The sequence below is a fragment of the Glandiceps talaboti genome, chromosome 20 (assembly GCF_964340395.1).
Source record: "Glandiceps talaboti chromosome 20, keGlaTala1.1, whole genome shotgun sequence".
NCBI classification, from domain to species: domain Eukaryota; kingdom Metazoa; phylum Hemichordata; class Enteropneusta; family Spengelidae; genus Glandiceps; species Glandiceps talaboti.
Window position 1 is genome coordinate 14156776 of NC_135568.1, and position 26330 is coordinate 14183105.

The following is a 26330-nucleotide window of genomic DNA, read 5'->3' on the forward strand; positions in this document are numbered from 1 at the left end:
GTCATGTTTTGAAACGAAATATTCACAGTATTATTTTTACTATATCATTTATAGGGTGCCAACCTGAACCTCTGACAAAGCAATCGTGATCTGACAGACCAGACAAGCATGTGACGTATGTGACCTTGTGAAAACCCTGGGTCAGGAATACATTAACTTCATTAAAGGAGGCAGCAATGGGAATATCCTTGTAAGTGACAAAGTTCATTTTTCCGACAAGAAATACATATACGATACATATGCACAGTATCAGTTTCTCCAACTCGAATTACATACACAGGACAGAAGGGCATCATGATTTCACATGTCAACACAACTATTAACAACTGATATATACATCTGATATTGCCATTTGTCGGTCAGGCATCGTCAGCTTTCTCGTATACATTTGTCCGTGAACCTCACACATAAGAGAAGACAATTCAAAATTCAAAGATGCAGTATGTTATACACAATATATATATATATATATATATATATATATATATATATATATATATATATATATATATATATATATATATATATATATATATATATATATATATATACATTACGGTGTGCATGTGTGTTTGTGAGCGAATTAAGATATAGGTCAAAAGATTTATACTTTTCACTTTTTCAAACAGATTTTTGCAGAAGGACTTGATGTGTGCTGTGGCAAGGTCATCTATATCGTGATATTATTATAAAACTACATCACGAGGTCATACGAAGGACATCTTTGTAGCCATTTTTGTTGCATGACCTACATAGATAGGTCAATGGTCTGTATACTGTTAATACTATTTATTTACATGGTCCAACAATTACTATAACGTCCCAGGCGAAAAGTTACAAAGTGCGTTTAATATGAATATTGTTAAGGAAAAAACTGAAAAAGTGTATCCCAGTGTCTCAGAAACAAAACACTCATTAGGAATATAATGTATGTGACTTTGTTCTGTTGTTTGGTTGTATTGTGTGCACTATGGTTGTCGCATTGTACCTCATTGTATCCCTGTAGCTGTTTTAAATGGCAAACGGTGGTTACTAGCTGTGACTTTCACTGAGGGGTCAACGGTCGGTACTGTGTTTCAGTCTAGTGATGAGGATGGTTGTTGTGCTGTATATTGTGTGCACTATGGTTGTTGCATTGTACCTCATAGTATCCCTGTAGCTGTTTTAAATGGCAAACGGTGGTTACTAGCTGTGACTTTCACTGAGGGGTCAACGGTCAGTATTGTGTTTCAGTCTAGTGATGAGGATGGTTGTTGTGCTGTATATTGTGTGCACTATGGCTGTTCTATTTTACCTCATAGTATCCCTGTAGCTGTTTTAAATGGCAAACGGTGGTTACTAGCTGTGACTTTCACTGAGGGGTCAACGGTCGGTACTGTGTTTCAGTCTAGTGATGAGGATGGTTGTTGTGCTGTATATTGTGTGCACTATGGCTGTTCCATTGTACCTCATAGTATCCCTGTAGCTGTTTTAAATGGCAAACGGTGGTTACTAGCTGTGACTTTCACTGAGGGGTCAACGGTCGGTACTGTGTTTCAGTCTAGTGATGAGGATGGTTGTTGTGCTGTATATTGTGTGCACTATGGTTGTTGCATTGTACCTCATAGTATCCCTGTAGCTGTTTTAAATGGCAAACGGTGGTTACTAGCTGTGACTTTCACTGAGGGGTCAACGGTCGGTACTGTGTTTCAGTCTAGTGATGAGGATGGTTGTTGTGCTGTATATTGTGTGCACTATGGCTGTTCCATTGTACCTCATAGTATCCCTGTAGCTGTTTTAAATGGCAAACGGTGGTTACTAGCTGTGACTTTCACTGAGGGGTCAACGGTCGGTACTGTGTTTCAGTCTAGTGATGAGGATGGTTGTTGTGCTGTATATTGTGTGCACTATGGTTGTTGCATTGTACCTCATAGTATCCCTGTAGCTGTTTTAAATGGCAAACGGTGGTTACTAGCTGTGACTTTCACTGAGGGGTCAACGGTCGGTACTGTGTTTCAGTCTAGTGATGAGGATGGTTGTTGTGCTGTATATTGTGTGCACTATGGCTGTTCCATTGTACCTCATAGTATCCCTGTAGCTGTTTTAAATGGCAAACGGTGGTTACTAGCTGTGACTTTCACTGAGGGGTCAACGGTCGGTACTGTGTTTCAGTCTAGTGATGAGGATGGTTGTTGTGCTGTATATTGTGTGCACTATGGTTGTTGCATTGTACCTCATAGTATCCCTGTAGCTGTTTTAAATGGCAAACGGTGGTTACTAGCTGTGACTTTCACTGAGGGGTCAACGGTCGGTACTGTGTTTCAGTCTAGTGATGAGGATGGTTGTTGTGTTGTATATTGTGTGCACTATGGCTGTTCCATTGTACCTCATAGTATCCCTGTAGCTGTTTTAAATGGCAAACAGTGGTTACTAGCTGTGACTTTCACTGAGGGGTCAACGGTCAGTATTGTGTTTCAGTCTAGTGATGAGGATGGTTGTTGTGCTGTATATTGTGTGCACTATGGCTGTTGCATTGTACCTCATTGTATCCCTGTAGCTGTTTTAAATGGCAAACGGTGGTTACTAGCTGTGACTTTCACTGAGGGGTCAACGGTCGGTACTGTGTTTCAGTCTAGTGATGAGGATGGTTGTTGTGCTGTATATTGTGTGCACTATGGCTGTTCCATTGTACCTCATAGTATCCCTGTAGCTGTTTTAAATGGCAAACGGTGGTTACTAGCTGTGACTTTCACTGAGGGGTCAACGGTCGGTACTGTGTTTCAGTCTAGTGATGAGGATGGTTGTTGTGCTGTATATTGTGTGCACTATGGTTGTTGCATTGTACCTCATAGTATCCCTGTAGCTGTTTTAAATGGCAAACGGTGGTTACTAGCTGTGACTTTCACTGAGGGGTCAACGGTCGGTACTGTGTTTCAGTCTAGTGATGAGGATGGTTGTTGTGCTGTATATTGTGTGCACTATGGTTGTTGCATTGTACCTCATAGTATCCCTGTAGCTGTTTTAAATGGCAAACGGTGGTTACTAGCTGTGACTTTCACTGAGGGGTCAACGGTCGGTACTGTGTTTCAGTCTAGTGATGAGGATGGTTGTTGTGTTGTATATTGTGTGCACTATGGCTGTTCCATTGTACCTCATAGTATCCCTGTAGCTGCATGTTTTAAATGGCAAACAGTGGTTACTAGCTGTGACTTTCACTGAGGGGTCAACGGTCAGTATTGTGTTTCAGTCTAGTGATGAGGATGGTTGTTGTGCTGTATATTGTGTGCACTATGGCTGTTGCATTGTACCTCATTGTATCCCTGTAGCTGTTTTAAATGGCAAACGGTGGTTACTAGCTGTGACTTTCACTGAGGGGTCAACGGTCGGTACTGTGTTTCAGTCTAGTGATGAGGATGGTTGTTGTGCTGTATATTGTGTGCACTATGGCTATTGCATTGTACCTCATTGTATCCCTGTAGCTGTTTTAAATGGCAAACGGTTGTTACGAGCTGTGACTTTCACTGAGGGGTCAACGGTCTGTATTGTGTTTCAGTTTAGTGATGAGGATGGTTGTTGTGTTGTATATTGTGTGCACTATGGTTGTTGCATTGTGCCCCTTAGTATCCCTGTAGCTGTTTTAATTGGAAAACAGAATTACAATAGACAAAAACTGATTCCACAAATTACATATTTGAAAGCCACTGTTCATATAAAAATCACCTAAATTTTTATTTTTTGTTTCGTTTCAATTCGTTTCGTTTTGATGCAGCGATTGCCATAAATCCTGTCATCCACTTTAACCAAGTCTCAGCTAGTCTGTGTCAGACATAAGCTGGTGACAAATCACTGTCATCCATTTAACCAAGTCTCAGCTAGTCTGTGTCAGACATAAGCTGGTGACAAATCACTGTCATCCATTTTAACCAAGTCCCTGCTAGTCTGTGTCAGACATAAGCTGTGACAAATCATTGTCATCCATTTTAACCAAGTCTCAGCTAGTCTGTGTCAGACATAAGCTGGTGACAATTCACTGGCATCCATTTTAACCAAGTCTCAGCTAGTCTGTGTCAGACATAAGCTGGTGACAAATCACTGTCATCCATTTTAACCAAGTCCCTGCTAGTCTGTGTCAGACATAAGCTGTGACAAATCATTGTCATCCATTTTAACCAAGTCTCAGCTAGTCTGTGTCAGACATAAGCTGGTGACAAATCACTGTCATCCATTTTAACCAAGTCTCAGCTAGTCTGTGTCAGACATAAGCTGGTGACAAATCATTGTCATCCATTTTAACCAAGTCTCAGCTAGTCTGTGTCAGACAAAAGCTGTAACAAATCAATGTCATCCATTTTAACCAAGTCTCAGCTAGTCTGTGTCAGACATAAGCTGGTGACAAATCACTGCATGTCGTCCATTTTAACCAAGTCCCTGCTAGTCTGTGTCAGACATAAGCTGGTGACAAATCACTGTCGTCCATTTTAACCAAGTCTCAGCTAGTCTGGGTCAGACATAAGCTGGTGACAAATCAATGTCATCCATCTTAACCAAGTCTCAGCTAGTCTGTGTCAGACATAAGCTGGTGACAAATCACTGTCATCCATTTAACCAAGTCTCAGCTAGTCTGTGTCAGACATAAGCTGGTGACAAATCACTGTCATCCATTTTAACCAAGTCCCTGCTAGTCTGTGTCAGACATAAGCTGTGACAAATCATTGTCATCCATTTTAACCAAGTCTCAGCTAGTCTGTGTCAGACATAAGCTGGTGACAATTCACTGGCATCCATTTTAACCAAGTCTCAGCTAGTCTGTGTCAGACATAAGCTGGTGACAAATCACTGTCATCCATTTTAACCAAGTCCCTGCTAGTCTGTGTCAGACATAAGCTGTGACAAATCATTGTCATCCATTTTAACCAAGTCTCAGCTAGTCTGTGTCAGACATAAGCTGGTGACAAATCACTGTCATCCATTTTAACCAAGTCTCAGCTAGTCTGTGTCAGACATAAGCTGGTGACAAATCATTGTCATCCATTTTAACCAAGTCTCAGCTAGTCTGTGTCAGACAAAAGCTGTAACAAATCAATGTCATCCATTTTAACCAAGTCTCAGCTAGTCTGTGTCAGACATAAGCTGGTGACAAATCACTGTCGTCCATTTTAACCAAGTCTCAGCTAGTCTGGGTCAGACATAAGCTGGTGACAAATCAATGTCATCCATCTTAACCAAGTCTCAGCTAGTCTGTGTCAGACATAAGCTGGTGACAAATCACTGCCACTGCCATCCATTTATCTAAGACAGGTAACACCTCTGTGAGGATGGCCACACAACTCAGACCTTTTAAATATGTACTGTGTAGGGAGAATCAATAAAGAGGGTTTTGTGGTGTGAGGGTCAGCAATCTCTAATAGTTTGGCCACACAACTCAGACCTTTTAAATATGTACTGTGTAGGGATAGAAAGTAAAGAGGGTTTTGTAGTGTGATGGTCAGCAATCTCTAATACTTTGGCCACACAACTCAGAACTTTAAAATAGGTACTGTGTAGGGATAATTTAGTGTAGATCTCAGGTACTGTGGTGTGACGGTCAGCAATCTCTATGAGGATGGCCACACAACTCAGACCTTTTAAATATGTACTGTGTAGGGATAGAAAGTAAAGAGGATTTTGTGGTGTGAGGGTCAGCAATCTCTAATACTTTGGCCACACAACTCAGAACTTTAAAGTATGTACTGCATAGGAATAATTTAGTGTAGAGGTACTGTGGTGTGACGGTCAACAATCTCTATGAGGATGCCATGGCCACACAACTCAGAACTTTAAAACATGTACTGTGTAGGGAGAAACAATAAAGAGGGTTTTGTGGTGTGAGGGTCGCGATATCAGCAATCTCTAATAGTTTGGCCACACAACTCACAACTTTAAAATATGCACTGTGTAGGGATAAAAAGTAAAGAGGGTTTTGTGGTGTGACGGTCAGCAATCTCTAATAGTTTGGCCACACAACTCAGACCTTTTAAATATGTACTGTGTAGGGATAATTTAGTGTATAGGTACTGTGGTGTGACGGTCAGCAATCTCTATGAGGATGGCTACACAACTCACACCTTTTAAACATGTACTGTGTAGGGATAAAAAGTAAAGAGGGTTTTGTGGTGTGAGGGTCAGCAATCTCTAATAGTTTGGCCACACAACTCAGAACATTTAAATATGTACTGTGTAGGGATAATTTAGTGTAGCGGTACTGTGGTGTGATGGTCAGCAATCTCTATGAGGATGGCCACACAACTCAGACCTTTTAAATATGTACTGTGTAGGGATAAAAAGTAAAGAGGGTTTTGTGGTGTGAGGGTCAGCAATCTCTAATAGTTTGGCCACACAACTCAGACCTGTAAAATATGTAATGTGTAGGAATAATTTAGTGTAGAGGTACTGTGGTGTGACGGTCAACAATCTCTATGAGGATGGTCACACAACTCAGACCTTTTAAATATGTACTGCGAAGGGATAAAAAGTAAAGAGGGTTTTGTGGTGTGAGGGTCAGCAATCTCTAATAGTTTGGCCACACAACTCAGAACATTTAAATATGTACTGTGTAGGGATAATTTAGTGTAGAGGTACTGTGGTGTGACGGTCAACAATCTCTATGAGGATGCCATGGCCACACAACTCAGAACTTTTAAATATGTACTGCGAAGGGATAAAAAGTAAAGAGGGTTTTGTGGTGTGAGGGTCAGCAATCTCTAATACTTTGGCCACACAACTCAGAACTTTAAAGTATGTACTGCATAGGAATAATTTAGTGTAGAGGTACTGTGGTGTGACGGTCAACAATCTCTATGAGGATGCCATGGCCACACAACTCAGAACTTTAAAACATGTACTGTGTAGGGAGAAACAATAAAGAGGGTTTTGTGGTGTGACGGTCAGCAATCTCTAATAGTTTGGCCACACAACTCAGACCTTTTAAATATGTACTGTGTAGGGATAATTTAGTGTATAGGTACTGTGGTGTGACGGTCAGCAATCTCTATGAGGATGGCTACACAACTCACACCTTTTAAACATGTACTGTGTAGGGATAAAAAGTAAAGAGGGTTTTGTGGTGTGAGGGTCAGCAATCTCTAATAGTTTGGCCACACAACTCAGAACATTTAAATATGTACTGTGTAGGGATAATTTAGTGTAGCGGTACTGTGGTGTGACGGTCAACAATCTCTATGAGGATGGCCACACAACTCAGACCTTTTAAATATGTACTGCGAAGGGATAAAAAGTAAAGAGGGTTTTGTGGTGTGAGGGTCAGCAATCTCTAATAGTTTGGCCACACAACTCAGAACATTTAAATATGTACTGTGTAGGGATAATTTAGTGTAGCGGTACTGTGGTGTGACGGTCAGCAATCTCTATGAGGATGGCCACATAACTCAGACCTTTTAAATATGTACTGTGTAGGGATAAAAAGTAAAGAGGGTTTTGTGGTGTGAGGGTCAGCAATCTCTAATAGTTTGGCCACACAACTCAGACCTGTAAAATATGTAATGTGTAGGAATAATTTAGTGTAGAGGTACTGTGGTGTGAGGGTCAACAATCTCTATGAGGATGGCCACACAACTCAGACCTTTTAAATATGTACTGCGAAGGGATAAAAAGTAAAGAGGGTTTTGTGGTGTGAGGGTCAGCAATCTCTAATAGTTTGGCCACACAACTCAGAACATTTAAATATGTACTGTGTAGGGATAATTTAGTGTAGCGGTACTGTGGTGTGACGGTCAGCAATCTCTATGAGGATGGCCACACAACTCAGACCTTTTAAATATGTACTGTGTAGGGATAAAAGTAAAGAGGGTTTTGTGGTGTGAGGGTCAGCAATCTCTAATAGTTTGGCCACACAACTCAGACCTGTAAAATATGTACTGTGTATAGGGATATAAAGTGTAGAGGGTTTTGTGGTGTGTCTGTGTCAGACATAAGCTGTTGACAGATCACCATCATCAATTTTAACCAAGTGTCAGGTAGTATTTGTCAGACACATAATGTTGTTCTATTCTACCATACCTCATAGTATATGTAGTTATTTGAAGTGGCAATTTGCATCAAATATGTGACCTCCACGAATAGGTTAACTGTCAGTATGAGTGTGTTTCAATGTAGTGATCTCTTGGTTCTATTAATAATGTGTATGGGGTAATGTTACTGTGCGGAATATATCTCCAGAGAGCTAACATACATTCAAGGTCAGTCCAGTGGATAGCACACATTGCTACAGTCCTTGTATAAATATACTCTGAAGAGAAAAATAGAGAAGTACATTTGTTCTACAACTGGATTTGAGAACAATGCACATCTCCTCAAATTGTCAAAAGCTTAAAAACATTCTTTTCCGCTAATACAACCATTCGTTACATAATGGTTTTCAATTCGACTTGAAACAGTTTATATTTAACTGGTCAATACCAAATGTCTTGATATACAAAAGATTGCCACCTTATTTACATATCAAGCACGGGTCAATACCAAATGTCTTGATAAACAAGAGAATGCCATCTTATTTACATGTCATATTAATTTAAGCACTAGTCAATACCAAATGTTTTGATATACAAAAGATTGCCATCTTATTTACATATCATATTCATTTTAGCAATCACCCTTTATTGTTTTCTCTTTATTATAGACCTTGAGGAGCATGGAGATGTTACTCATAAGGGAACTAGGTGAAAATGCATAAGCAACGGTCATAGACCTTGACAACAGTTCCAAAGTGTAGATGAACGACGAAGACGAGATGGAATAAACATTGAATTCTCTATTTTCTCTTGTTTAACCAATGTCTGTGTCACACACAAGCTAATCACATTGACGTCCATTCTGCTAACCGAATATCGGCTTATATATGTCATGCACACAATGTACATTGTGTATTGTTAGTATGCACACTACGAACTTTCGTGATAGATCTTAATAGTTGTTACAGATGGATATAATTTCTATATTTTCACCATTACAGTTGCTCTAAAATATGTCCATCAAACGAACACTATTGTTGCCTGGCCCTAGTGTTCCTCTTTGATTTGTCAACATTTTATGAAAAAAAATTGAGTTATTAGAACAGTTTTGCTTGTCATAAATAAAATGTATATGTCGTCCTTGTTACAACCATATATGTAACACATTGCTATTTTTATTTACAATGATATACACATTGCTATTTGTATATTCACAAAGACACAATTACGAAATTTGAAGCTACAACATTGCACTTTTTGACTTTCTGCGATAATATCTATATTCGTCTGAAAGTTTAACATTTTGAATAAAAGATTAGGGAGAGCCTTCCCCGACAAAGAGATTTTTATATGATAACAATCTAAAATCGGACATTTAATAAAAAACTTAAAGATATTGAGAGAGGGCTTCCCACAACGAAGCGTTTCTATCTAATATTATCGACAATATCAGCTAAATATCTAACACTTTGAATATCTTTTTGAATGACTACTCAGATGAGGGCGGGCTTTTCCCGACCGACAAAGCGTTTTTATTCGACAGTATCGTCTAAAAATCGAACCCTTTGAATGACTTACACAGATTTGAGGTTGAGGTCTGGCCTTCCACGACAAAGAGTTTTTATCCGATAGTATCATCTAAAAATCTAATATTGTTAAAAACTTAGACTACACAGAAGATAGAGGGTATTTCCCGACAAGATTTTCTGTAACCATCGTAAATATTTGACCTTTATCGATAATCCGGTCATGAAATTTTGTGCAATGTCGCGCTTGCATGAGTTCAGCATTCCCGTTAATTTCTTTTATCTCACAGGTTGCAGTATAGAGAATGCAAGTATTAAATAAGTAATCAAAACAATGCTTCTGTTTTTACTTGTATCCTATACTTCCAGTCTACTTCTGTTTGTTATGTCGACAGCTTTTTTGTTAGTCTGTAAGGTACGCCGTGACGGGACGCCCTCACACATCGGCCAAACCCTCCTTGAGAGGATCACGGAGGTCGGTAAGGGCAGAACGTCACGACGTATCTTACAGTCTACTTTTTTGTGTGTAACATTCATCAGGAAATCGTTTTTTCAAAATAACGTGAGTTCTATTCGTGGTCGTATGCATGTAGGTACAGTGATGCACTCAATATCTATTGGGATCGTGTCCGTAGAGTGACGCTGTCTGGTAAATGTAGACTATATGGCGTAAATCATCACTTATATTGACACCAAATGTCCATTTTAAAAGATAAAAAAATGAACATGTGGAAAGGGGACTAACATTATTTTCTGAAGTCATTACTAGAGGGCGCTACACTAGGAGAAATGTTTTCTTGATTTCATTGAATTTCTTTGGGATTTTATCATACAGTCGTTGGTGGCGCTGTTTATAAGAAAAATAATTGCGATCATTTCATTTGAATTCATTTTTGTTTTCCACTTACTCTCGGCTATTCAGCTCACCACTGATGGATCGCTTGTTGGCCGGGGTAGACTGGTGGTGGATAGTCTTAGTAACCGAGACTGTATACACAGTTGCCACTTGGACAACCAACACAAATGTGTTCGCTTTAAGTGGTTGCCATTACCAAAAACCTTAGACAATCCGGACAATAATGTGATGTAATGCTACACGTGACCTATGAAAAAACTGGTGAGGTATATGAGCCAATTAGTTTTTATACCTATATTTGATTCAATACAAATTCTGGAATGTTCAGAGTATCATATCGGATATGTAATAGGTATTCTCTGTTACATACACACATATGAATGTCAGTATGATCTTCTCGAACAAGAATGTGCATGAGTCATAAATGACATATTCTTATTAATAATACGTCTGGACATATTGTTCGTAACAGGGGACATATACTCATGAATGTTTGCACTCCCACACATAAATATCCCGAACAAGAATATGTATGAGTTATACAAACATATTCTTATTCATAATACTATTCCAGCGTATTCAGGCTTCCATATTGGGTTTGCCTAAATATTCTTTGCAAAATACTTTAGGGAATATGAGAATGAATATGTATGTCAATTTACCCAACATATTCACTTTAAAATACTACGCATATGCAATATTCCGAAATATTCCGTAATATTCACACTGGCATACGTAAGCATACAGAGATATAAGAATATTTCAGCATACTTCTGGCATACATAAAGTATTGCTGACATATGCTTGTTCGCATAGTACTGAATATGCAGCATTTGGTGCAGTGTAGATCACTAGTTGAGTCCAAGCCCCCTGTGGTTTGTTATGCTGTAAATTTGTCAATGCTGCTTGCAGGTTTATTATTCTTTGTATAACTCAAGTCATCTTCCACAAATTCTGCACTTTGAAACCAAAGCCTTTATTTTGACAGTCAATGCAACCCAGTCATGCTTCAGTGCCATTTACGCTATGCTTTTTGTATTTTTGCTTACAAGAGTGACAAGTCTTTCACTACATTATGTTTTCCTGCGTTCAAATAAATGCATGCTGTTCATTTGAAACACTGACTCATACTTTGTTTTAAAACTCATCTATTTATTTTTTTCTAAATTGTTGGATGTGGTGAATGCTGTTTGTGTTTAACAGTTGTGTGTTGAGTTGATGAACATACATTAAAAGAGGATTATGTTACTTGATTAGCCAGCATACTGCTCTTTGTTAGCCTATATCTGATGGGATGAGTCATGTTCACACATCACACCATTTCAGTAGTTTTTGGAATCTTTTCACAGCTTACTTTGTACACAAGTTTTCCATTGTACTCTCTTGCATTTTACAATCAGCCTTGTCTAAATACATGTTTGTTGTTGATTCAAAATTTGCATCAAAATATTGCTATAGAGAAAAACAGTATAAGACTGTAATCTTACACAGATACTTTCAAATTTATGCTGTGATGAGATGAAATTCCATTCATTATGCCAATCAAAATTCTATGTAATTTGACTTCTGTAGATATCTATAATAAATGTTCATGCAAAACATTGATAAAGAAATTTTCAGCAGAGCATACAATCTACAGTATTTGTTTCACTGGTAAAAATAGTTAAGGGCATCTAAGCTCTTGGTGTAGCATGTCTATGAATGACCAGCTTGTTTCAATGCCTCCTTTTTTTGCTTTTTCTGTCTGACTCTTATCTTAAGATTTCACATAAATTCAACAGTGCCCTAAATCATTGCCCTAATGGCAATCTTAGGTACACTCGTTCTAAATTGTCCTTGATCTGAAAGGTTGGTTTCTGTGTGACAGCGCTATCTTCTGTGTTTTCCAATATTAATGTCTACATGGCAGGACTATCGTTGAATTCTGTAATCTTTTATTTGTTACCCTGCAATGTAATCCAGTAATGAAATCATTACATGATATCAAGCTTATGTCTGCATCATATACAGCACAGTTATAGAGGGACTGTGTAAGAAAAGATAAAGGAGAGAAGTACTGAATACAACTAAGTAAGTAATGTTGCAAGGAGTGCTGTCTACAGTAGTAAAGTATGGTTGAAATTCCTGCTTAAATCTAAATTTCAAACTTAGAGAATGCAAGATTAAACAGTACACAACATCAACAACCCCCCCCCGTTAGGTCGCCCTCTATAGTTGAGTGTGTACGCAGTAAACTACACATTTTCTAGCAGTTACGGGTATGCCAGTGCTTTACCTACTTTATAAATATAAGAGTCACTTGGTGTCTGTGTTTAAAGACAGGTCGTTTCTCGTTTATTTGTTTCAGTATTAGCGTAACCTTGAATTGTCCGCCATTTTCGGCATTGCATATCTATCTGTATGTGGACTTCATACACTATACAGAGATATGTTTAATATCTGACTACATGTTCACTAAAAATAAGACTGAAAGACCATCGAGATTGCAATTGGTTCAGACTGTAAAATGATCATTTGGACGAAATCGTCTGGAGTAGTATCTGAGCTCTGTGGGCGACCTCTGTCTGAGACATCTGAGGCCTCTGAGCTATGACTGTTCGAGAGGTCATCTCTACCCTCGGGGTAGTCTATCAGCTAGCCCTCGGATGTTCTTCCGATAAAATAGGACACACAGCCGAACAACGATATCGGGCAAGCCCTCACATGCGAACTTCGTTCGCTTATAGTTATAGCATCGTAAGAAAGCCCGAACGTCTAGCAGCAATACTACCCTCGGGGGTGCACATGTAGTAACCTGATGACCTTAGGCTTATTCGATGAAAGGTCAACGTTACCCACAATTCAATAGTATCAATAACTATGGCGGCCGCCTTGAAATTTTTGACGTGAAACTGGGGACTTTTTTTTTACACTGGCAAACTCTTAGAAGTATTCATACATGCGATCGCTTTCATAATTTGCGTTTGACAACCTTCAACCATAAAAACACGTGGCAATCGAACTAGGCCATCGATGTTCTCTCTATCCTGAATCACATCGTATCTGTCCCTACACGTTTGACTAAATTGACACATACCCCATACGCACACCAAGTTTGTAGGACATCTCCTCGAAGCAATCATTGTAGCTGTTAGATATGTCCACTGTATTTCTTCAAGTTGGGCAGTGTGGAAATCAGGTTGGGCAAGAATTCTGGAAACTAGTGGACAGAGAGAAGCGTGAGACTGGGTAAGTAGGCAGACACATCAACAGACATCATCCACTGACAATGACCGTCCTGCTTCATGCTTGCAGACGGTGCACGGGTCTAGATCAGTACTGACATGAACCCTCGACACCAGGGACAACGTTATCCGTATGCAAGCAGGACTAACACTGACAGTCGGTGATACGGTTTCAACTAACACCTAGTCTAGGTCCTGACAGGGACCGTACGTAGTACAATACTTGTATTATAAGTTAACTTTATTACTTAACAACATGCTGTGGAAAGTAAAGTAAACACAATAAATACAATACAAATTACAAGACAAAAATACAATACACATTACGTACGCCGTACGGTCCCTGACTGTCAGGTCCTAGACTAACTTTCATTTGAAGTTTATTATATCTCAGTCTTGTAACGTTATTATTCTTTAAATTATTGATGAAATCCTATTCCTACTGGGGTATAAGACAACAAAACATACATACATACATACATACATACATACATACATACATACATACATACATACATACATACATACATACATACATACATACATACATACATACACACACACACACACACACACACACATACATACATACATACATACATACATACATACATACATACACACACACACACACTAGTGTACATTTACATACACAAACGTGTATATGTTTTCGGTGAAATAACTGATATTCAGTGTTCTTATAAAATTTGAAAATAATAATAGAGCTGCAGGAAGTTTTTTACAACTAAAGAACATATTGACTTGCTCTCAATAAATCATATAGGGTGGAACCTTACTGCTATACAAAGGGATGGGGATAACTGTAGTCTGAAAAATCAAATTATTGACATACACCACTTGCTAATCTTGGACATATTACACATTTACAGGGATCAGGCTTGGGATAACTGATATTTACAATTGAAGGCAACCTTGCAATGAAAACCCATGCCAATCATGTATTGATACTGAGCTCAAAACTGAATAAAACCAATTCTTCATTTTATTTTGTTGCATTTCATTATATTTTATGTGGATAATTGAATTAGTTTTATTGTTTTCCTTCATATATAGGAATGTGTTTCATGCAAGAGATGGAAAGCTCAGATCTATCAACGTAGACAGTGAACCTAAAGTTGTCAAATCATTGCTCAAACAAACAAAGAAAAGGTAATTATAATTGACAAACTATGCAACATGTTTTCTTGATACTATATTGGCAATAATTGTATATATAGTTTAAGATACGAAATGCCAGATGGTAAGCCAAAAATGCACATATGACTTGGTTCTTGGCTAGGGCTAATTGTAGAGAAATTTTCACTCATCAGTGTGGAGGATTTGTGCATGCCCTTGAAATGAAGCTATCATTGGCATTTATCAGTTACGTTACAACCAGCGTTTTTGTTTTATAAATCAATGAAAGTTATCACAACATGACAGCTGAAGATCTGTACACAATTGACAGCACCAATCATAATTAATCAGAGAGTTCAAACCAAAATGAATCAATCAACAATTCCTTTTTCTCCAAATCTTCTTCAAAAGCTGGTTCGCTGATTCAAACCTTATAATTGGTAAACGTGGCCGTGGAACAAACTGGGCACTAGGTAAGTTACTATCATCAGGATCATACAGTTACATGTACATCTAGCTACATTGTAAATGTTGCAAAGATGGACTTACCCAAAACAGTGTACATCATTTGCAAGACAGCTCTTGCCATACATACAAGGTACATTGTTGTTTGCAAAGAGTAGGTTTGTCCATATACAAGTTGTTTGCGTTAATGGCAGGACAGGTCAAATTTACATGCCCCCATTATTTAACCAAAGTTTCCCACCAAAACATGTATAGGGAAATTGTGCCAGTTTTACAAAATTTCTCCCTTTCTGTTACCTAAGTTCCCAGGTGAAGACATGCAATAAGTGAACAAGTATTATGGGGTACTTCTGTGTAACCATAATTGAAGGAACTCTGCTAAAGTGAATGTTTTAATTTGCAGGCTATCAATACTAGGGGGTAGTCCATTTCTCCTTTATAAATATGCTTTGGTTTTATAGCTCAACACTGAATGTGCACTCACATTGGGCTCTATCACTACTGTATGGCCAAACGACTCGAGATCATAATATCAATTAAGTACATGTTGTACAACTTCGTTCTGAATTATTCCATTCCTTGATTTCACATTTTTTTTTAGAAATCTTTGTATTACGGGGTAAATGACAGATTCCTTCCAAAGTAAGTTATCATTTTGATGAAAACTAAAATGGTTCAAAATACCCCCACCCCAAACTAAAAGCAGTACATTTTTTAACCTACTTTGAGCCATTGATCTCATCCCTTAGGCTACCATGGTTCTAGGCAAGAATCGGAAAATTCAGAAGGATCCTTGCTTAATAGTACACTGGAATGTTTGCGGAAAGAAGTGGAAAAATGTGATAGTTTTTCTGGAATAGTACTTTTACACAGTATGAGTGGAGGCACTGGATCAGGTAAGTCTACAGGGTGATGTGTAGTCCAAAAGATCCAGTAACTGGTCTGTTTATGTAACCACTTACTAATCACCATTGAGAGAATTATAATAAGCAGAAACAATGACTGAATCTTTCAGGTTAGGCGACAGTCTCACAAAGTTCCTGCTGATTGGAAAGTTGATGATACATAATTTATTAATTTATTAGGATTAAAAGAGAACACCACTTGAGGAAATAAAGTGGTATTTTCATCATCTTTGGGTTCTGTAGAGTCATTTCAAGATACAATTTCCACTCGGTTGCCAAGAAACACCAAATTGAAAACTCTCTCACTGCTATTGTTCTTTCACTGATACACCATTGCGTCATGGTTCTTGGGAGACATTATTATTCATTAGATGTACGAAAAAAGAGGTTGCAATTTGATTGTTCTTGGCAACTGAGTGAAAATCATGTGATGTGAAATCATGAAATATTGGCTGAAGCCCTTGGGCAGAATTTGAACCATGGTTGTGCCTCAGTCAACCGAGGGATGATTGTACTCTAAGCGCTTTACAATTATCATCCTCAGGGGTTGAAGGATAATAATTAAAGGGCTGTGCTGTTGTATGATGATAATTGTAAAGAGCATAGAGTGCAGTATTTATTCCAGATGTATTTTACATTTGCTTAATTGTATATAAGAAATGAAAATGAAGCAAAATTGTAGCAAATACTTTGTGGATTTCACAAGTGGTATTTGTTATCTTTTTTTTTTTATTTCTCCAGGTTTAGGATCTCGTTTATGTGAAGCACTGCGCGATGATTACCAAATGCCATACTTGATGTCAATTGTTGTAGCCCCTCATAGTCTGGGTGAAAGTCCACTCCAACATTACAATTCATTGCTCTGTCTGGCATGGTTACAGAGGTATGGAAAATAGAATAACTACATTTTCTAATATTTAAATGGTACAAGCTACTTACTAGTAAGAGAGACAGGTTGTTTAAAACAAAACCACAAGAAGTTCAAAGTCTTTAGCATTTAGCTTTCGATCAGTCTTGGTTGACGATCTTCATCAGAAAGACATATTCCATAGTTACAGCTGACCACTAGGTGGAGGTATGATCAGCCAATTGCAGACGTTAGGTTGCATGATGCCCCTGGCTGTTTATCTTGGGATTGTGGCATCTTGATAGATTTCCTGATCTTTCTCAGGAAATCATGTAGGGATGTATCAATAATGGGAACAGATTCCCAGTCACTGTTATGATTGTAGCTATGGGAATGTACAGCTAAAGCTGATTGTACAGTTTTGTCCTCGCAGATTTGCAGTGTTCCTGAACAAGTTTTATGTTTTATGTACAGCAGCCAAATGATAGTCTAGAATTGTTTATTTTTACTGTATGTCATATACTAATTATAAATTGTTATGTTTATCATGCAGGTACACAGACTGTGTAATGTTATTTCAAAATGACGATGTTCTGTACAGACTGAAACGAATGGCTAAGAAGACTGACCTGGCTAGTATCTCTATGTCTGATATGAATCAACATATAGCAGCTTGTCTCAGTGGTGTTTTCCTACCAATAAATACACTCACACCATCAAGGTAATATTGTGTGACATATCTCAGTGGCGTTTCCCTACCAATATGCCATATTCAAATTTTCAGAAAGATAATATTTCATGGTTTGGCTGCTGGGGATACTGGTCAAAAGCCATTTCACAGCCGGAAATGAGGGCAAGGAATCGCATGTATGCATAGACATCAGGAATTAAGTTACCGGTATCTGATTTTCTGTGATGTTATTGCTGTACCGTTTAATTAGTGACTACCATTAATCAAGACCTGCCTAGTCAATACTCTGATGCTTTTTTTGAGGATACACATTTTTTTCACACATTTTATTCACTACTTCGTGCATTTTTTTGTGTATGATCAGCAACCATGGTAAAATTTCAGCCTTCACTATATTCTGGGATGCCCTCTTGCAATGCTTACCTGTAGCCAGAAAGTTCTGCAGTAACATAATAATAATAATTTTTATTTGTCCAAATAAATTCGGAAATTTGTTGAATGGTCGCCGCAGAGCAGCGCCCTAGTGCCCTAGTGTTGAAGAAGCAGGAGGAAACCGGAGTGCCCGGGGAAAACCTGCGTTGTTCGGCAGGGTCAAACTGAGCATCACCCTTCTTACATGCAGACCTAGTGCATGGTGCATTTTTACACTCGCACCATGTATGTCTTTAATCAACGAATGAACATATCACAGCTTATCATTAGTGTTTTCCTCATAGCCATTTTTTGAAAGATAAGAAATGTAGTTATGAAAGACCTGGTAATCCATTCCCTAATTGTCTGTCTCTGTGTCTGTACATATTATCAATACTTTGTGTTCATCTAATTAATATACACAGTGGTTTTCCTATTGGAGCTGAACCATGGGAGATGGTTAGATCTGTGTGTCCAATGCCTTCCATGAAATTTACATCAGTCAACCATACATCCAAGAGGTAAATGTTTATCATTCTTGTTTAATTTTTATTTTAGTGTTCCTGAATAACGACACGTTGAAAACTGGTAAAATTTCAGTAGTTAATTATCTTAAAACATTTAACATTTATCAATGCTGGACAGTTTGTGTGAAAGACAGCAACGTTACTAATTAGTACATTTAAAGTTGTGCTAGTTGGAACTAGACCACTGACTTACTTTTCAATACTGTACAGCTGTATTGAATCAGCTATAAACTTACACCTGGCTGTATAGTTACTTTGGTAAGAAAATGCAATCACTTTGGATTTTTATGGTGTGGACCCTAAAATCGACCAGAACATGTTGAAATTGCACATAAAATGTAATTACTCACAAGACATACTGTGAAATAATGCATGGTGATTGCTGTGGCTGAAAGTGTATGACCTAGCTTGTGCCTCTATATTGAATATTTAATGAGCACTACCATATATAGGCATCAAGGCAAATCAAACTAACATGGTAGTGGATTCACAAGCACACATTCATTCACTGATTTACACCTGTCACTACACTACCTACATATGAAATCCACCACTAATTTAACAGGTACATTATCTTTTTTTTATAAGTAACTGAAATATTTTTTAGCAAATACATCTTTCGTTGCTTGATGACATGCAAGTTTGAAAAGTTTAAATAGGGGTTACCATATTTGATTACAACACCTGTTTCTGTAATGCATTACAAAATAGAAACAATTATTTCACCCTACTTTTTTTGAAATGGTAATTTCCATTACAGGATAAGTAATGAACCATTCTCTAAATACAGTTTTCATTTGATGTCTAAGGCATAGTTCAAATAAACCTTTTAAACTCTCGTGTTCTATTTTCTCATTCTGCATAATATTATATTGCATTGTTTAAATTTCACAGCAAGGCCACATGGGAAAGCCTGTGTACATCTCTTCTGCATACTGTACCAAGACATGATGAAAGCGGTCAACATGTATCCTTTGTTGTATAGTTTTAATTTGTGATGTTACAAGAAAATGATAAAGAAGAATTTCACATAAGAGATAAAGGCATTTTTGTCAACATTTCGTTGTGGAGAGTTATTTTGTGATTGTACATCACAAAATTAATCAGTGTTTTAGTGAAAATCCTTGTCATTGTCTCATTGAAGTCAGCAGACATACATATAAAATAGCAAGCTCCTACACAGCACTACCGTAAAAAAAAAAGTCCATATCCACAACTTCCGGTCCAACTTTCCAAGGAGCGCTGCATTCATTGGCCAGGGGTCATTTTGGATTTTGTCATAGAACTATAGCATTGAAATACTTACAATAAACATATTAGTTCATAAACAATACAAATATGAATGACCTTTTTCTGTTCGGCTAAATTTCTATATCAATAGAACGATTTTTGGGAGATATGTAAATGAACACAGGTCGCTGGTTGACGTACCAACTTGGTATACATACGCTGCACTAGTTTGTGATGGAATTATACATAATCGTAATTTAAAGGAATATATTTTAGAATTTAGCCAGTCTATTTTATCAATAAACCAATTATTTTATTACTACCATGGATGTTTTATTTTTCAATAATAACTGTGTCTTGTACCTTTTCACATAAGCCTGTGTGACTTTGTAAGACTACATGTAATCAAGGACCTGCTGGATGTTGATGAAACATGTCAGTAGTTGAGAGTACATGAAATTTTGTTCACGTATGTTGAGTTTTCTTTAACCCCACTAGTATTCATGTTTGTCCAGTATGGCAGCCATTCGTGGAGATAGTACTAACACATTCCATAGGCACTCAAGACTAGTTGAAGAGAAAATAAAACACACTTGTAACTTTGTGGATTGGAATCCTTTTCCAGTGGATTTCTGGATTGGTAAGTTTTCATAAATTGTATCATATTTTACAGTTGAGCCTAACAGAGTGATGACAGCACAAATTTGCCCAGCAGTAAGTGAAGTATTGGCTATATGTATATAACATAACAGAACTCAATGACGCGCGAGTGTGGCATACCTGGGATATTTGCACAAGTGATTGCAGTGTTCTCTTCAGCTGTACTTTCATGAGTGTAGCAAGATAACAACAATAGAAGGTCTAATAAGAACAGAAGGTCTAAAACAGTTCACAATATATATTGTTAACAAAATACCTGACCCCATTGCCAACAAGAAGTTGCCAATTATGCAACCCGAGTATTTGTGAAAGTGCAGCCGAAACACAAGCACAAGTACCTCAAATACCCACTTTCTGGCACTCACTTATTTGAAACAAAATAAATACCTGACCCCATTGCCAACAAGAAGTTGCCAATTATGCAACCCGAGTATTTGTGAAAGTGCAGCCGAAACACAAGCACAAGTACCTCAAATACCCACTTTCTGGCACTCACTTATTTGAAACAAAAAATTTCCAAAAAGAACATTTTAATGTGTTTAGTAAACATTATTTCGAGTGTGCATATACATGTAGATGTAAGAATGTTTTCAGTATTGAACTGAAGTGCAGATACCACTAGTATACATGCTCACTGATGGAAGTAATCACTACTTATGTCATACTAAATATAATATTTTATGTTTATTTCAGGTTCCAAACATCCCTCAGCTCTGCCGGGTACCTCTTCCATGTCTTTAGTATTGAATTCCAGTTCTATTATCAATTATAGCACTCAATTGTTACACAGGTCACAAGAAATGTTTGATGCGAAGGCCTACCTGCATTGGTATTGGAAACATGGCTGTCAACAGGTGAAAACTAATGTCTATAACTATAATTTTATTTACTAAAGTGACCATATGTCTTCCTGATAAACAGTATGTCATGTAGGCTGCAAGTTCTTGTGAAATATAATTTAGAAAGTTCTGTTTTTCTTTGCAATTGCGTAACTTAAGTAACTTAACAATGATCTATTAGCTATGTAAGAGTCACTCTCTGGCTGATAATCAAACTTCAAAGTGGCTCTATTTCCAGCATTTCATTCCCGTGTCAAATTTATAATTTATCCTTCATTTCATTTTTCAACAGGAGGATTTTGAAGAAAGCTTTGAAACTGTACAGACAATAGTCAGTGACTACTCAGAAGCAGTAAGGTGATCGTGGTAGAACAGTGTTCAATGATGCTATCAAATTTCCTGAGAAGTCATGGAAAATGAAGTTTATGATGAATGATGAAGAGATTTACATGTATATAGCACCTAGTATCCATAAATTGATACTCATTGCTCACAAGTTTATTAAGTGAATTTCATATTGTGAGACACGTAAACTTTCCATGGAGATAAGTTACATTGCCGTGCTGCGGCAAAATAAGTATGACAAGTGACATTGTTGGACCCAACAAATATGGGAAACTGACTGAAAAACTTGCATCACACCAAAGGTTCTCTTTCAGGTGCTCCTGAGAGCTGCAGTGCAGTCCAGAGGTACTGTTGTCCTCTGGTTTCATTTGGCAACATTCTAAAGCACAGTCTGAGGTCTTTTATAAGACTAGGTCTACTGTAGCTGACCACTGCATAGTACTCCTAGCATCTTAATTATAGTGTATTGAAAGAAATATTAGAAATATTGCACAATGTCACACAATCTCAATACATTAACTTCGTTTGTTTAGGACAAAAGCCCTTCCCTAAATGAACATATACAAGTGCGACATCACACGTTTATACATGATGTAAACCATGATGGAAATTGTAGTGGTCACACCACTACGATCGATGCAATGTAAATAAATGGTGGTAACCGGAATCCCAGCATGGTATATCACATCAGCAGTACATTTTAATCAACTTATCAACACCTCAGTAGTAAATACAGAACCTGTTATCATTGAAGGCATGAAAGTTTTCGAAATTTAGTTAGAAGTGCTGAAATGAAGATTAGCAATCACATTGATGTTAGATCCCCTACCTCCCTGAGCTTGTGTGACATTGTGTTATCATCCCTAAGATAATGTAATATATTAAATTGAAAAAAATTGTCCATTGGTGTGCACAAGTGAATAAATATTCAAGAAAAAAAATGTTTGGGAATCATGACTTTGGGTATCTTTCACTCTATATTTGCCTTGGTCAGTTCTATTTCTCCATTGATTCCATGACCCCTGCAATTACAACATTTATCCTTCTTCCATCACTTCTTCTTGTAAAAGCTGATTCGTCAGATGTTCTTTGATGGTTGATAATGGATTTGCTTGAAATTTTGGGTGATGCTGTAGTTGCTTGAACTTAGAAACTTCATCCAACCTGTGACGATAAATTGATATATTTTATGTTTTCCCAACAACAGTAATGGGAAGTCTGTTTTAGACCTTAAATAGCAGTACAGATAAAACTTCAGATTAGTGATTGTGTTCTGGATGGTCTGTTCATTACAAAATTTTTGTTTGAGATGTCGTGCAATGTAGAGGTGGTGAAGGTGACTTCTCATGACTTATTTGACAACTAAATCAGCTATTATGAAATCAGCTTCACCTTTGGTTATCTAAGTTTAAAGTTGCTGTAGCTACAACTGGAACGTTTGTTGAAACTGTTTTGTTAGATATAATGTGATATTGAACACCTTACACAGCAATGGATCACCTGTGTTGTAAACATATTTTTGTAGCTGTACGCATACATGTAGTATGGTGCAATAGTCTGTAAGGTATGCTGTGACAGGACATGAGGAGGCCAGTGAGGGCAGAATGGCATGACATATCTGAAAGTCTATATGGTGCAATAAATCCAATCAAATTGATTTTTGAGTACGTAGCCATCATGCTTCAATGCAATCATGATTTCAACCTATTACTGTACCACTTACTAACAAATTAACCTCTAACTAACATGTACACTGCCTAATTATTGATATTTTAACAATTTGCAGTGAATATATTGCTGATTGTCTGTTAGAAAAAATAATACTCCAGTTACAGCTAGTGCAGATTTACCAAAAACACTGATGATTGTCTAAATAACTGGAGTTTCAAATAAGGCTGAGCACAATAAACTTACATGAGTTTCTGCCTGTCTTTACTCTTTAGAGTTGATCTGGCTTTCTTCTTTTGTCTACAAACAATAATTTAAAAGATTTATAAGGGGTAATTTAGATTCTCTGGCAATCATATTCTCATTTAAATCATGGAATGGGGAGAAAGGACTTCCAACCTCCATGAACCAGATATTGACATCTCTTCACGTAAATCGTATAGTGTGAAATACTTTGAGTTCTGAACATATTGACTGACATAACTTTACACAAATAAATAGATAAAGAGGTGGATGGATGGATGGGTATTTAGAAAGATAGATAAGCAGATGTATGCATATGTACAGAGATATGTGCAGCAGGCACGCAGGCATGTACATCCGTCCATCCATCCATACATACATACATACATACATACATACATAGACTATATATTACAAAACTATATACATGTACTTGTATGTTAATTAATCACATAAGACTATTTTGAACGAAATCCCTTCATATCAAATTTGATTCACAATACATTACACGACTTTGTCTTAACAGACAAAATCCAAGAGTCACTGCTCTCTTACTTTTGATGAATATGAAAATGATACTTACTTCTTTGATTTGTGTTTGCTTGTTTTGTTAAGTAAATATGTTACATCTGGTAAGGCATCAGTTAAAACATGTAAATCACCGACAATTGGGGTCTTGGCTCGTTTCTTAGCATCTTTCTCTTTCTGCTTTAGTAACTTAATGGTTTCAATTTCTGGAGGAGAAAATTGATATTAAGTAAAGTTACATGTAATACATTATCACTGTCGAAGAGAATTGGCTGTGATCAGAACATCATCATTTATCAGTGGTGAATAATTATAATTGGCTTTGAAGGTGCAGAGTCTTAACACTATCAAATTAACATAAACTCACTCACTCACAGATACACATAGAAGCAGTACACAACTGGATGCAAATTACACAAATACACACACTGAATGCATGATATTCAAGTCTGTACTGTTAAACAGATGGCTTGAAAAAAATATTATCCCTATTATGGAATGCATCCTGCCATGTGCTGTCATACAGTGTATATGTAGAAGAATTTATATAGGTCACTTTTATGTGTCATGGAGAAGATTTTCCAGTACATTCAAAGATACTTTTCATTCAGTGATTTTGCTAAGCATGGTATGTAGGTAAAATCTACTTGGGTTACCATGTCATTTTACATGGGTTCCCTAACAAAATGACCACAGACTCCATGGGGATACACTGCCATTTTTACCCCTTTTTGCCTTTCTGTTACAGGGGTTCCGCAACCTTAGCAATAACAAGCACTGCCACAGCTGATTGAATGACATTGTCGTTTCCATACACTGGTACATTTACTTGAACTCTGTACGCATATCTCATGCAAAGGTGCTCTACACACCAAGTAATTAACATATCGGGCATAGCCAATTTGTATTCAGAGGTGCTAGATACAGTATACTATTTTCAAACTTACTTTCTAACCATCTTTCATGTCTCTGTTTCTGTCTATCTTTCTTTTTTAATTGTCCACTTTCACTTCTGCTTGATATTGTGCTTTTGACATCAAAATCTTTGTCCTTCTTCTCCGGGTCTGTTGCCAGTTTAGATATATCTATATGTGTACCACTGAATAAACCTTCTGTGGGAAATATTGGTGGTAGTGCAATTGGACCCTGGAATCAATGGAAGAATTAAATGGTTGTTATTTGTTACAAAACTTTATAAGGCTGGGTCTACTGACAGGTGCCTGTCACTAACATGACATGCTGCTCACATGGGGAGAATTTTACATTAAATTGAGGCCTTAATATTCATGCCTGTTAGCAGTTTGTCAGTCTAGTGACAGGTGCCTGTCAACAGACACTCAGAATTAAACAACATTATTGATCTGTGCCTGGAACGTACGCTTAGTAACATCTCAGAACATGTGAACTGTATTTCTGTTGGAAACGTTATAGTTCTCCTTGTTATGTTGTAACATGGAGCTTGGAGGAATTATACTGTCAGTATAATTCCTCCAAGCATGGAGTAAGGGGTAAGGAACTCGATTCTGGCAATGTCCCTAAACAAAGGAGAAAGGAGACGGACATTGTCAGAGTTGTCTAGAATTTAGAAACTTTATATTTGATAACATTTTTGACATCGAATTTGTTATTTGGGAACATTGCAAATGTCTTTCCTTATCACTTTCATTAAATTCGATGGCTATTTTCTAATAGCTTTAAACTGGCCTTTAAGTCCAGAGCACATTGAATTGAATTAAACTGAATTTTATCTGTCACAAAATTATTATTAGCTCATTATCATGTCGAGCGTATAAACATGGTACACCCACTGTACGTACGTCGTGACATCGTAGGTATACGTAGCACAATCTCAGAGTCTGGTTGGACGGACTCAAAACAGATTAAAGCATGAACTTACTGCATGGTGAATGACTTACTTTGGCAACATTTGGATTAGCTGCAGTTTCTGCCTTTTGTTTCTTCTTCTCGTCACATTTAACTGCGGCAGAATGGTACTTCTGTCGGGTTCTTTTTACTTTCCCCATAACGATGTCAACACAACACGTGTCTATCTCAGGTCATGAAAAGGTCACCACTCCAGTACAGCACACCCTCTTACGGTCTAATAATTTCCGCTCAAACAAGAAATCTTTGCCACATTGATAACCAATTTTCAGTTTCATCTTTCAAAATTATAGAAATCAAGCTTATCACTATCACAATTTCATATTATAGCCGCCAAAGAATGTTTGTTATAATAGCTT

At 37.4% G+C, this 26330-nt stretch overlaps 2 protein-coding genes and 1 long non-coding RNA gene across 3 annotated transcripts in view; 2 read left to right on the forward strand and 1 right to left on the reverse strand.

Moving 5' to 3' along the window:
* Positions 1 to 9026, forward strand: part of LOC144450879 (uncharacterized) — a 10477-nt gene extending 1451 nt beyond the window's left edge. Inside the window, exons 2-4 of the long non-coding RNA XR_013482267.1 lie at positions 55 to 190; positions 630 to 767; positions 8654 to 9026. This is a non-coding gene — a long non-coding RNA (uncharacterized LOC144450879). The remainder of the gene's footprint in view (positions 1 to 54; positions 191 to 629; positions 768 to 8653) is intronic.
* Positions 9027 to 13503: 4477 nt separating this feature from the next.
* LOC144450783 (tubulin delta chain-like) lies at positions 13504 to 21941 on the forward strand. Its single transcript, XM_078141502.1, has 11 exons — positions 13504 to 13595; positions 14666 to 14761; positions 15140 to 15201; positions 15943 to 16089; positions 16840 to 16981; positions 17499 to 17666; positions 18473 to 18568; positions 19469 to 19541; positions 20303 to 20444; positions 21158 to 21318; positions 21596 to 21941. Exons 1-11 carry the CDS (start codon positions 13504 to 13506, stop codon positions 21662 to 21664), a joined length of 1248 nt encoding a protein of 415 aa, XP_077997628.1. The 3' UTR covers positions 21665 to 21941.
* Positions 21942 to 21956: 15 nt separating this feature from the next.
* Positions 21957 to 26129, reverse strand: LOC144450784 (ribosome biogenesis protein SLX9 homolog). Its single transcript, XM_078141503.1, has 5 exons — positions 26004 to 26129; positions 25035 to 25233; positions 24143 to 24293; positions 23563 to 23616; positions 21957 to 22812 (listed from the first exon to the last, which is right to left on the reverse strand). The coding sequence occupies exons 1-5, from the start codon at positions 26109 to 26111 to the stop codon at positions 22686 to 22688; spliced, it is 639 nt and encodes a 212-aa protein (XP_077997629.1). The 5' UTR covers positions 26112 to 26129; the 3' UTR covers positions 21957 to 22685.
* Positions 26130 to 26330: the final 201 nt, after the last annotated feature.